Genomic DNA, 14,008 nt, shown 5'->3' with positions numbered 1-14,008 from the left:
TTTGCATTTTTAGAATTCAGAGGAAAATATCTCGTAAACACTTTTATATTGCAATGTGGGAAAATGTCAATCCCAATAGTGTACTATTCTGTTGTTGTTGTTGTTTTTTTTTGGGGGGGGGGGGAGGAACCCTCCGTTAATTGAAAGTATGTAGAGATCTCCTCCGACCCACGGAACTTTTGCATTTTTTTTTAAACTGAAGTAACATACCTGGTGCACCCTTTAGATTAAACATCGGAAATCTGTCAATCTAAAAGTGTATTAAGTACAATGGACTAAACGGGGAGAGAATGGGAGGGGGTTTAGGCCTATTCCCCTCTCACGCGAGAGAGATTTTGTATTTTCAGAATTGAAATATAGTCATCTCTAGGTGAAACATTTACACAGTTTCCTATCAAAAAAGTCAGAAATTTCCACACCTCGGGAGTTACGAGGAGGAACAAAATGATATGTTTCTCCCCAATACTTATATGGGGGAACCCCCCCCCCCCTTCGACGCCTCTGCATAATTATGAGGGAAATTTTGTAAGTGAAAACTCTGCTGCACGCTCTTTGATGAAATATTAGGAAATACGTCAATCTCAAAATTGTGCAAAGTGACAAAGGGACCAAGTAGTGGAGCTTTTGCATGTTTATGATTGCAATTCAACGATCTAGTGCATAATTCTGGCCTTATTTGGACACTTTTCCATGAAGAAAGTTCGAAATTTGTCCTCATCTTGGGAATTGCTTGGGGGAAAAAATGATTTGTCTGCCCCAAACATTTCCGTAGGGGCGGGGCAAATGCCCCTCTGCCTCCCCCCCCCCCCCCTCCCCCGTCCGAGTTAAAATCGACGCTTACCCCCATCCCCCACCCCTTCCCCGGGATTTACGCCCATGGGTGCAGGTATGCGTCTGCTGAACACGTCGCGACTATTTTGCTATACAGTACTCTCTGCATAATCGGGTAGGCTCGAGCAGAGCGTTCCTTACCCGATTTAGCGGAGTACCCGATTAACAGAATAAAACTTTGCATTCACAATTGGCACACACAATGTGTATGTACATGCATTGTACACTGCACCAAACACCTACACTGTATTTAACGCGCGTGCTTGCACGGCGCATTATACATACCTTACACTTGCTCAGTCACGAGCAATAATTTACATTCTTTTCATGGACATATAATTCCTAAATTATGCGAATAAATGAAGTATAATTGGAATTCTATCAGTAATAATGAAGTACAAGATGAGGAGGGTTGCATATTCCTCGTGCTTTAGGCAGGAGCTTCACACAGGTGGAAGATTCAAAGTCTATTGTCATGATAATGAGTTTGAGTCTTCGAGTGTATATAAAGGAGGTGGATATTCCACGCCTCTCATCTTTCGAAGTGTGAACAAAGGACCTTTCCAACATCACGACTACGTACGTGAAAACAAAGACACCACAGTCATTCAATTCAACAGGCACATGCACTGTGTATTATGTTCGCCCTAAAGGGGCCTTGCGTTTATATGCCATTATCACTCATCAATCACAATCTCAACAGAATGATAAAACAGTTTCCGTGCGGAACAAGGGGAGGGAATAAGACCTGTTGTTATCAATGCTGTGTGTATGCAGCGTGTGGGCGGGACCCTCCTCATATTGTACTTCATTATTACTGATAGAATTCCAATTATACTTCATTTATTCGCATTATTTAGGAATTCTATCACGTAATACTTTGTACAAGCTTCAGAGGGTTGCATAACAATTCAAAGAGCATCACGGGAACTGTTTTGTATGTCATACAGTACAGATGGCAACTATGAAAGAAAACACAGCTGGCGAAGTAGCATTCATGTGTATTTCTGAGCAGTTTTGATACTCGCACTTTCGTTCAGTGAGAACCACGACCAAAAATAATAACATCAGTTGACAAGTTGGATAGCAATGCGGCAATACAAGGCTGTTACAATAATCTTGGTAATAACATTAAGTCGCTGTATATATGTCAGAGGTTATACATGAAGGCACTTGTTGTATACAATGTTAAACAGAACACATATCGCCACATTCAAGTTTATACACAAACGTCATTCACGATCGTCTAGGTCCCAAGATTTAGGATAGTGGACGCAAAATTTTGTTCTGTAGAAGGCTTAAAGTAGAACTCCCTAAAGGTTCTGGAGTTTTGACCAGTTTGCTCTAGCCATTATTTCATGGATCGAAACACCGTGGCAAAAGGCAGCTGAACTGGCCGCACTACGATAGCTGTGGGCCGAGAAAATTGATGCATCTATCTTTGCTTTGACTAGAACGTTCTTTAACCATCTTGCTATTGTGGCGTTCGACGCCTTGTTGTGTGGTTTCCTCGTCGAAAGAAAAAGCTTTGTCTCCTTATTAGCCTGACGAGCCACTTCCGTTCGTTTGAGATATTCCTTTAGAGTAGACAAAACACAAATTTTTTCATTTGGAGTGTAAGCTGGTAATTCAACCGACTGGGAAGCGATCTTCGCCTTGGGTGACGTTGTCTTTAACAAACCCATAATTTGAAAACTTGCACATTCATCATTTACAGTCATGTACGATGTATCAAGAAGACCTAACGTCTGAACTCTTTGAGCTGAAACAAGAGCAGTAAGAGAAATAAGCTTTTCACTCAACTGGAGTAAATCGAGATTTTCATTAACATCTAAGGAACTTAAATAGTCCAAAACCTTGGAGACTTCCCAAGTGCTCGTGTACCTCGCTTTCGGAGGTTTCTCATTAAATATTCCCGTCATCAATCGTATGATAAGCGGATGCTTTCCAACAGAATAACCATTAATAGGTGGTAGCGCAGATGATAGCGCTGAACGATAACAGTTCACTGTAGAATAGCTCTTCCCCAAACTTTGGGAAGACAAAAAAATTAACAACATGAACTATAGTTGGGTTAAACGGATCAAACGATCGTCTATTACACCAATGTAGCCACTGGGACCAAGCAGACTCGTACTGTTTGTTGGTATTTTCCCTCCATGAGCGGGAGAGAAGACGTCTAGCGTCCTCCGAAAAGCCTTCTGCTTCCCACTGTTCGCCGAGATGGTCCAGGCGACTAGCCTGGTGTCTGGCAACGTCGTGGGGAGGGGCTCTAGACATCCTCGTGGGAGGAGAATGGACGGGGCTATTAATGACTCGAGGAGGATGGGGTACCAGGGATGGGCTCTCCACAATGGAGCGATGAGCAGCGCCATCTGGCAGCTGTCCTGATGTAACTTGTGCAGGACTCTAGAAAGAATGCAAATAGGTGGAAATAGATATGGGGTTAGCGAACTCCATGATAAAGAAAATGCGTTAACAGCGCATGAAAGTGGATCGTGTTTCCATGACACGAACATCTGCAATTTGGCATTGTGTCTAGTAGCGAACAAATCAACATCAGGTGTAAATGACCTAGACAGAACCATCGCAAAAATATGTGATCGAAGGCTAAGTTCTTTGTTCATGTCCTTTCGAGACAGAGTGTCGGCCTCGATGTTATGAATGCCTGGTATGTAAGAGGCCGAGAGCCAAACATTCCTACTAAGGCACCACGACCAAATTTAACTTGCGATGCAGTCTAGATTTGGGGTATTTCCTCCCATCTTGTTCACGTAAACCACTGTTGTGTTACTATCCGATTTCACGTGAATGTGTGTATTGGTAGTTACATCACAGAGCGCTTGGATTCCTCGATATGCTGGGAGGAGTTCAAGCTCATTAATATGCAAAAGTGATTCGTCTTGCGACCACCTAGCTTGAACAAAGGAGCCGTCATTCTCACAAAAGGCTCCCCAGCCTGAATTACTTGCATCAGTGCTCACTGTCATGGATATGTCGGGCAAAACTAAGCATGCCTGAAAACTTTCAATAGGCTGAGAAACCCACCAGACTATCTCCCGGAGCTCCTTTTTCCCCAGCTGGACATGAGTGTTGAAATTTCCGTTTGATTTCTTAAGCTCTTTTGTCTTGAACCATTCTAATGTGCGAAAATGCAGCCGCCCCGTAGGGATCGCATCAAAAGTGGAAATAATGAAACCAATAAACTTTGCCAGGTCCCTGATAGTAACTCGGTTTGACGATAACAGAATTCGACCGCAACTCTTTAATTTCACCACTTTTTCGAGTGGTAGACTAACTGTCATTTCAACCGAATTTAGCTGAAGACCCAAATAAATCAAAGCCGTCTTTGGTGTAGTACTTGACTTCTTGAAGTTGACTAGGAACCCTAAGTTTGTCAACAATTCGACGGCACATGTAGTATTTTGTGCGCTCTCTTCTTGGGAACGTGCAAAAATGAGAATGTCATCCAAATAAATAACTGCACGAATTCCCTTACATCGAAGGGACGAAATGACAGGTTTCATGACTTTAGTAAAAACACGTGGGGCCGAGCATAGGCCGAAAGGTAAACAATTAAAACAGTAGAATTTTCCATTCCACGAAAAACATAGAAACTTTCGATGCTCATCAGCCATTGGAATTGTGAAATAAGCGTCTTTCAAATCAATTGTCGTTAAATAATCGAATGGCGATAACAGTTCTTTAACAACTCTGAACGTTTCCATTTTAAAATGTTCAGTTTTACAAAGGCGTTCAGGTTCTTCAGATTGATAATTGGTCGGAGATCTCCTGATTTTTTAGGAACTGTGAATACAGTGGATAAGAAGGCAACATCTCCCTTAGCAATTTTGCAAATTGCACCTTTCTGGCAAAGCAAATTGACTTCTTTTTCGATGGCAGCTTTCTCCTCGTGGGAGAAAGGAAAGGAAAGGGAGTTTCGTGATTGTTTGGGAGTAGAATCAAAATTGATTTTGTAGCCAGTGATGGCATCAATTATCCACTGATTGGATGTTATAGCCGACCAAGCGTGTCTGAAGAACCCGAGTCTTCCTGCCTGGAATTGTTGATGTTTTGAACTTACTAGTTTTTTGAAGAGTCGTCACGGGCATTTCGCTGCTGGCCAGCAGTCTCCCGAAATCTCGGAGGGGGAGGACGAGAGATCGTGGCATGCCGGAACGATCTCTGTGGAGGTCCGTGACGGTTGCCTGACCGCGTATCGCGGTAGTTGTCATACGGGCGAAACGCCGGACGTCTGCCACTCGTGAGGTTGCCGAAACGGCGGCGGTATCTTCCTACTGACGGGGCGATCTTCTGCCCCACCAAATAGGTATCTCCCACTGATTTCAATGTCGCCGAAAGGTCACCACCGAAAAGTGTCTGACCTACTGGCACGGTTCGGCTGCAAATTCCCCGATACTTTGGGTTGAAAGATGGCTTTAAATCTTCTCGGCGCTTCATCGAGATTTCATACGTGGCATGTCCCGCCAGCGTTATCCCATCCAGCGCCAATCGTTTGACGCGGCTCACATCAACTGCCCTCTTGTCGTCGGCGGCATCATGAAGTTCTGCCAGGATATGGGCGTAAGGGATCATTCCCCGTACTACGGCTTTTTGAAGTTTTTGGGCTCGAGAGTCGGCCGCTCTAGCTTTGGTAGGAATGGACGCCCATAGCTGTTCATCGACACGGGGGGCGCACAGCGCCGCACAGTGGGCCAGAATGAGCTCAAAGTGCGCCAAAATTATATCCCATGATTTCTTTTAACCCAAATTTGGTGTCTAAGGGTAATTTGGGGCGTAGAATTGATTGAACATAATTTCAAACTCATATGACGTCACTGTGATGCTGATTTTTCATTGGCTACCAAAAATCGGTCTGTAAATGACGAATAAAGCAGTGCAAAATCTTAGGCTGTTTTATTTTCTTTAAAGGTTAATTTGAAAAGGGGTTCATTTATCTTTTCACATTCACTGACACTGCTTATCTACTATCATTAAATACAAGATGCTTACATAATTGGCCACAAAAAGTGTATAAACATTCTGCGATCGAATTCATGCTGCGCTGGAAGTTCCATGTTATACACACGTACTGCAAAATAATACTGTTGTCCGTGTAAATTAGAATAAGTTTATAATGTACGTTGTACTTTTGGGTGAATTTCTTCACTCTATTCTAGCAGGACATAAATGTGTGATATCAAATCAATCTCTCTGCTTTATAACCTTAGGCCTATGCCATATCAATTTATACAAGCGCAACACTCGAAAAACCATTTTGTCTAATTCTACTGGAAAGATAATTAATTGTGAAGTCAGTAATCAGGAGAATGAAAGGTTATCACTTAACAACTAAGAATGAGTCTGCCGTGTATGAAGGTTTACTTGAAAAAGCTATAATAAAAGATTTTTTAAATGAAAAATCTATCGGAATCATTATCATGTGAAATTATGAATTCATCCCCATTCCACAAGGATTTTTTTTTTCTCATCGGTCAGTCGTCGGAAGCATTTTCTTTTTTTTTTTTTTTTTTTGCTTCCGGCAACCCACCTAGGTATATGGGATCACAGTCTGATGAATCCGACTTGTATTTGTCGCCTATCAGGTCAATGTCAGACAGGTCGAGCATAATCCCATGAGGCAAGATCGTCCGATGAGGATCACGCGAGCAATGTCTGACATTGACCTGATAGTCGACCGACACAGTCGGATTCATCAGACTGCGATCCGATACACTTTGGTGAGCAGCCGGATAGCAACAGACTTTGCTTCCAAAGAGTAACCAATGAGAATAAAATATCTGTGTTTAGGTGTATAACGTTCTATCTGCGTATGTCAAGAGTAGGATCGAAGTATTTAGGTGTCCATGCAGTATGTATCGCAGAGGGAATAGCTTGTTTACAGCAGTGGCTATGACAATATGGACAATAATATGGCTATGACCTTGGTTATGTGCAATTATGTAGGGCCTACTCTTTTATCTTTGAAAGAAGGGTCTTTTAGGTGCCGGAACTAGCCCTATTCATATATTCATAACTCTGTTTACCTCTTATTCAGTGTTAATCATGTTTGCGGGCCTTTAACGTGCAAGAAAAAAAATGAATTAAATAATAATGCCGCCCTCATGCGGCGCCATATGATAACAGAATTCTTAAGCGGCTGCCAGGTCCAAAATATACGTAATGTGCCGCGGAAAATCGGCTCTAACACAAAAAGTGGCAAAAGGTGGCAGCCAAATCTGGTATCAGCTTAAAGCTGAGACATCAGGGAATGTTGTGGTAATAGAATTTAGTTGGAAATCCGTGGCAATCTAAACTTTTCATTTGGATATATTAAAAAAGACAAATAATTACCCTCTTTTCAAGGATATTTACCGGAAAATGTTCATGAAGATTAGGTTTCTTTGCATTTTCACGGCATTCATAACGTAAGATAAACTCTGAGAAATTATGTGGGAGAAATCACAGGTTGACATCTCAAAAACTATATGTCGAAATTACGTATTCATTAAAGAGGTTACAATTTGCTTTGAAACTCTTAAAATGTTGTATTTTGCTACTTCAGGTAGGAAATATATCCCTTTAATGTACATATCTGATTTAAATATTTCAATGAAATATTCTTCAAAGTATTTCCTCTCAAGAGCGCATGTCAAAAATTAAAAAATCCCAAGTGCCCAAAATGACTTTTGGCGCACTTTGGTATCTCTCTGGCCCACTGTGCGCCGGGGCGTTTGCAGGCGTTAGATATTGCTTATCCAGTTTTTCAAGACACTCGGTCTTTGGCGGCATGGTCACGGCTTTTGTTAGCCGGGTAGAAAGTGCGTCGAAAACGGGCTTTCCAAGCACCTCGGGGCCATGACCATATAATTCGTCGTCAGAGTCAAAGCCAGTGTTTTTGTTCACTTGTGCAGTGGAGAAAATCTCAAGGTCCGCTTCTGGGTCATAGCTGACCTGACGGCTGGGGGACGACACGCCTGATACAACAGACTCTTCCGCAAAGATGCTTAACAAGTCATCTTCATCAACCCGGCTACGCCGAGGATGCCCGCCGGCAGTTTGGGGCACATGCTTCGCATGCTGCCCGGCGGGATGTTGAGCGTCAGATGGTTGGTTGTCCATTAAAGCTGCTAACTGCGTTTTTAACAGTTCGAAACCCGCCATCGACGGCACAGCAGCTGTGGACGGGACTGGGCCCGTCGACTGTCCCCCGACTTCCGACATATCCATAGTTGAGAAACTGCGTATGATAAGACGAAGACGTAACCTCCTGCCGTTCACACAAGAAAAAGATGAGAGGCGTTGAATATCCACTTCCTTTATATACACTCGAAGACTCAAACTCATTATCATGACAATAGACTTTGAATCTTCCACCTGTGTGAAGCTCCTGCCTAAAGCACGAGGAATATGCAACCCTCTGAAGCTTGTACGAAGTATTACGTGATAGAATTATGTTTTCAGAAAACTTTGTCAATTGACTATAGACTCCAGCTAACAAGCAGGCGTTTTCCGTAATGAACTCGTCTCTTTGCGTGCATTAGTCACATAGAACGTCGGATTACTTTTCGAGAAGTGACTGGGGGAAAGCAAAATTATGGAGCTGGTGCATGGCCTGATTTTCGTTGCAAACTTCTATTGTGAATGTTGTTGCGGAGCAAGGGAGGAGCGCAAATGTGTTCAACTCCTGTCTGTCTATGCAATTGTGAGTGGCAGCAACATGTGTAATGTTCGTTTATACGTGTGGCAAGTCAGTACTGGTACATGTGTTTTCATTTTTAATCACTCCACAAATGACCGGTTATCTTTGCAAATCAAGCATAGAATGCAATTAGCCGTGGAAAAGTTGACATTCGTGATTTCTTAAAGTGTTATATCTGCGATAAAATGTTGGTAAAATTATATTGGAAGAAAATTCTTTACCCATTTATGCGGAGAGGCAACCCGATTATCAGGTAATTTTAATGTGCATCGGAACTGATTTTGACATTACTACTCAATTAAACGGAGTACCCGTTTAAGCGATACCCGATTACGCGGAGAGTACTGTATCTACAATAGTTCTTTTACCTATAGAGTAGAGATCAAGTTTTTCTTTCAACGACAATCATATTCTTGGTCTTTGTACTAAATATGTTCTTTGCAGTAGCGAGATATTAAGCATGTAAGGGCATTGAGGTGTGGTAATTAGGACTTCGAACTATACAGGAAGTTCATGGTTGGAATATTCCCTAAAATAGTGTATGTTTAGATAGTCAAATTTGGAATTTCCAAATTTTATCTTATAATATTCTTTTCTCTCACAACTGAAGGTATATGCCCTCCTGTGGCTCATTATTTTCTACTTAATGATGTTCCTATGATAGTCTTGTTGCTTTTTTTCTCTCTTTATCTTTGTTGTTGTGTATGTGTATGTGCGTGTGCACGCACACTTCTCTAGGTGCACTTGCGTATGTGTGTTGTGTGTGTGTGTGTGTGTGTGTGTGTGTGTGTGTGTGTGTGTGAGTGATCATGTTTGACCTTTTTTTTTCTGCGGACCTACCCCCACAAGCATCTGCTTTTTTGTAGGTACCCCCGACGTATATCAATTGTCCAATATAAATGTGACGTATAGGTCTATTCTACACTGATTTAAATGTATTCTGAATCATGAATATTATTCAAAGTCTGTATACACGGAATTTTTGTTTGCTCACAGATTGACAAATTATGTCATCGGCAAAAATCTTTGTTTTGGAAGGTTTTTTTGGGGGGGGGAGTGTTGTTGTTACGGGCAGATGCAAGTAATCTGAAGAAGAATAGCAGAAAAATAACTTTAAATGATACTGAAGATGTTGTGAGTGAAAAAAGCAAACACTAGGAAAAACTTGGCCCCTTTTGTACGGGTCAATCATATCACACATCATGGCGTGATGGCTTATAGTGTTAGTTGATCAGCATGTGCTCGCCTGGAAAGTGGCTGCGACTGGCTGGAATGCTCCCAGGGAGTGGAGGGTGAGCACTATTGGTTGAAAATAATGTATCCTGCGACCGGGGTATTGATAGTATGTTTGCCCTGTGAGCACTCTACAAAGTGGGTTTGGAGCAACATAATGTCATTTTGTTACAAAAGTTATATTGATTTTATCTGACAACGTTAACCTGTATTTTCACGCACAAAAATGAGTGGGCATTCGTGGTTTTCCCAATGTTTACCCAAAATCGTCATGCGATATATATGTATGTATATACACTGTATATATCGTTAGTAGCATCCAGTTCATTAATCATTATGAAGGTCACAGTGTTTACACCAAAAACACGAGAAAAATTCCTTCCTTTTCTTTGTGATCATCCAATCCTCGCCCCAACTGCCACCACCCACGTCTATCTGCCTATAATATTGTGTTTCTCTTCCTTTTACTATTGTAGTTAGTGACGACAATGTTAGGGTTTTACAATCAAAAGATCGCTCAGTTGCGTTTAGCATGTATTTTATTTAGTAATGTCTTTATCAAATCTTATAGAGCAAAAGTTGACAAGAGTAGTGGAACAAACTGGTCATTATCTGCCGTGTGTGTTACCAGTACCTGCATATTCTCTGAGTGGGTTTGGTTGTTTCACAAGTTAAAGGTACTGTTTACCATTGGGAGCAGTAATTCAAAAAATATGTTATCACATTTTGATGCATATGTGTAGGTCCGTTGTATCACAAAACATCCTACCGTATGAAATATTGCAATAAAGCCTAGGAACATAGGGATATATCACTATTTTCTCAATAGACCATAACTGTAGATGGTTTATTCTAGAAAAAATTTTACTATGATTATTTTTAACATCTTGTGTATATTTAACAATACTTGATGTTGATTAGACTGATTAGCATTTTTACATTGGTTGGTTCTAACCCTAACTCACATTTTAGAACTATCATGTGTGTTTGTGTGTGTAATATATATGTGTGCGTGTGTTTCTTTTTTTGTGTGTGTAATATAGCCTATATAATGCTCTTATAAGTGGAGTATGAGTTAAATGACCCAATATATTTAAGGAATAATTTGTTGGCATATATGTCAATATTTTCTCGTAAAGAAATTATCAGAGGGACTGATTTATAATTGAGTTATTCATGTTGAAGAAAGATTATTTGCAGTATAAATGGAAAATGGATTTGTTTGTGTTTTTAATTGTATTTGTATTGTCTTTGTTCATGTTACACCCAGGATGGGTTGATTCATGAATGATTGGAGTGTAATCAATAAATATCAATAAAAAAACAAAACAAAAAATGTGTGTGTTTCGTTTCCCCATACATCTGATTTTAGGTTTTAGTTGTTAGGCATGATTTGTGAGTGAATGGGTATTCACACTTTTCATGCAAAAAAACACGGAAATAGAATCCCTACCCCTTCTCCCACGGTATCCGGGTCCTGATACCTCTGTTTGTGTGTATCTATGTCTGTCTGTCTCTTTATTTCTCTCTGTGTAAAGGTATTTCAACTGTCAAGTAGATTTATGTTCAATTTTTTGTGCTTTATACTCGATATCTTTTCTTCATGCGTTATTGATATATCACAGGTCCATTGATCATCCCTGAAACCAATCAATGACAAAAGAAGTATCGGTTTTTCGATTTCATATATAGTGTACAACTTCACTTCAATTGAAAAGTAGAGGAGCAGAACTCTATTGTGAATAAATATTCGAAAGTAAGAGTAGAAACAACAGAGAGAAAAGGGACAAAGATAATGGGGAGGGGGGAAGAATATGTTTGTTGAGCATGATGTTTTAAAGTTTATAGTGTTTTGAAATTTCAGCGCCCTCCTGCGTCAGTCAGTAGGCAGAGTTGACTGTCTGTATTTCAGACTGCCACTACCGCACTACCTTAACACTCTTCACCACGGGAAGGTGCAGGTAGGACTTATCCATGTGATGTTATCTATTGTGATGTCACAAACATGAGCGATATATAGATGCAGTCGTGCGTAATTTTAAAGTAAACAGTTAAAAAAAAACAGAGTCGTTTGCTACCCGATAGGTAGTGATGGCAAACTTGCAATGGAATGCCGAATGCAGGCACCGATCTGAACCATTCTTAATCAAATAAGGCTTTTGAATATTGTTTGTGACATAAATTGTAACATCTCATGAATCACTTGAAGAACATACGCTTTTTGTCCGGTAACCTGTACTTCTCGTACTCACGTACAGTATATCACACGCTGTGCTGTATCCTCGACCGTATCTGGGAATGAACCCCGACACAGGTCGAGTACCGATTCTCAAGCACTCTAACGTGTTCAACACAAGCAGCATTTTTTGACATTCTTGAGACCTCGTCATAGTCAGAGCAGAATTGTTGAATCTTTTGATAGACATTGCTGTCTTTTATTTTCTTTCTCGCTTTGTAAAAACAGTAGTGCGTTGCTAAATAGTTTACCCTTTTATTTTCACTAATTTTTGTAATATTTTTGGTAGCATTAGACTCCCAGAAAGTTCCTGTTGCTCTAGTCAAGAAACGATTGATTACGTTTTCCCAAGAAATTTTATTCTCGCATGAGTCATATAAACTCTTTTCATCTTTGGAGCTTCCATCGCTGTAACCGCTATCATTAAGAACAGAAAAAGTCGCTGTATTTCTTCTTATTCTGGTTGGTGAATAAAAACTATATCTGTAACAATGCTCAGGGGAACCGTTATTACATTTAACCGTATTCTTAACATAAAACGCAATAGCAGCATTACCATTAGGAGTATGATTGTTCACAAGTCCGCAACAAATTAGATAAGCAAATATATTCAGAGTAATCTTGGTGTTTTCTTCAGAGAGTCGGTCAATTTCGCCAAAATGCTCATGTGTAACTGCGACGAGGCTGGCTACTTGGTCTTGACAGGTGACTTCTTTCCTGACGGGCAACCCGTCAGTCGCGCTGTCGCCCTCCACAGATCTCTCCATCAAAATTCCACCGCCCTCCATCGGCAGACTAGTTGGATTGGTCGCGCCATGGCGCTATAGTAACGCCATGGTTGCAGGGAGGCTGAGGACGAGAAAGGAGATAGAGAGGAGATATAATAATAATTAGACAAATTTGTATAGCGCAGCTACTATGTAAATATACTCTACTGCGCTGTGATGTAACAGAGCTCCTGTCACTGATTAGACACACGAAAAATAAATAACAAATTAATCAAAGGCTTCTGAAAAAAAGATAAGTCTTCAATAAAGATTTGAAGACAACAAGTGATGATGCCTTCCTCAGTTTCTCAGGTAATTTATTCCAAAGTTTTGGAGCAGCACAGCTGAAGGCACAATCCCCTAAAGTTACTTTCTGAACTGAATAAGATGGATCTTTCCCATCCCTATTTTTCTTTTTTGTTAACGTATTCATACATTCATCTTTTGAGCATTGTTGAGCATTAAATATGAACTTGAATTAGTTTTATATACTAGTATATAATAAAACATGAATATGTATTTGTTTTTCATACGTATCCATTCTTTTGCATTTGCACTACAAAATGCACCCTTAAAAACGAACAAAAAACGACGCCAGACGATAATTACATTTATGTTTGAAACTGAAAGTGGTAAGTAACTCCTGACCTAGTAACTTAATTGGAATGAGGACTAGGAAGACGTAGGCAAGCTTCTTATTAAGGGCTTTAAAACTGAGAATATATTCAAGTGGACACTGAATCAACCTTGACTGTGTGAGGAATGAAAAGAAAAGTTTAAAACTGCAAGACAATCACTGCATAGGGATTATACATATACATCAACCTAAACATTTTAACATGTACTAATCATAATCATTTCACAATTTTAAAGCTACCGGTATTTTGTTTTTGAAGCTGATAATTTAGGCTTTAGACATAAAAAGCAGATGGACAAAAAGTGTCTAGAGATCATCTACACTTGATTTATGCTTCATAACAGCACTTATGAATAAATAAATAAAAAAAGGTATTATGTCAGGTAGCAGCCCAAACCAAACATCATCGACTTGGCACAAATGCCTTTTCAAGAATACTGGAAAATCAACTCATGCGACTTTTTATGGGTTTTGTGATGCAAAATGATAAAGGGTACGACATAATTTATAGACACATACAGTAGAACGGTCCCGCAAAATATCTATACAAGTCATCGTTTCATGCTTCATATTGTTCCATTACTGTACCGTCACGTAATCTT

At 40.3% G+C, this 14,008-nt stretch overlaps 1 protein-coding gene and 1 pseudogene across 1 annotated transcript; both read right to left on the bottom strand.

Moving 5' to 3' along the window:
* Nucleotides 1-2,077: 2,077 nt before the first annotated feature.
* Nucleotides 2,078-3,111, bottom strand: LOC139713669 (uncharacterized; annotated as a pseudogene).
* A 1,803-nt stretch (nucleotides 3,112-4,914) lies between these two features.
* On the bottom strand, nucleotides 4,915-8,061 carry LOC139713668 (uncharacterized). The gene is made up of 2 exons (XM_071625369.1): nucleotides 7,560-8,061; nucleotides 4,915-5,537 (listed from the first exon to the last, which is right to left on the bottom strand). Exons 1-2 carry the CDS (start codon nucleotides 8,059-8,061, stop codon nucleotides 4,915-4,917), a joined length of 1,125 nt encoding a protein of 374 aa, XP_071481470.1.
* Between the last annotated feature and the right edge of the window lie 5,947 nt (nucleotides 8,062-14,008).

This window comes from Diadema antillarum, unplaced genomic scaffold, assembly GCF_040938485.1.
Source record: "Diadema antillarum isolate AM-2024a unplaced genomic scaffold, OU_Dant_1.0 seq00002028_RagTag, whole genome shotgun sequence".
NCBI lineage: Eukaryota > Metazoa > Echinodermata > Echinoidea > Diadematoida > Diadematidae > Diadema > Diadema antillarum.
This window is presented reverse-complemented; position numbering and strand designations above follow the sequence as displayed.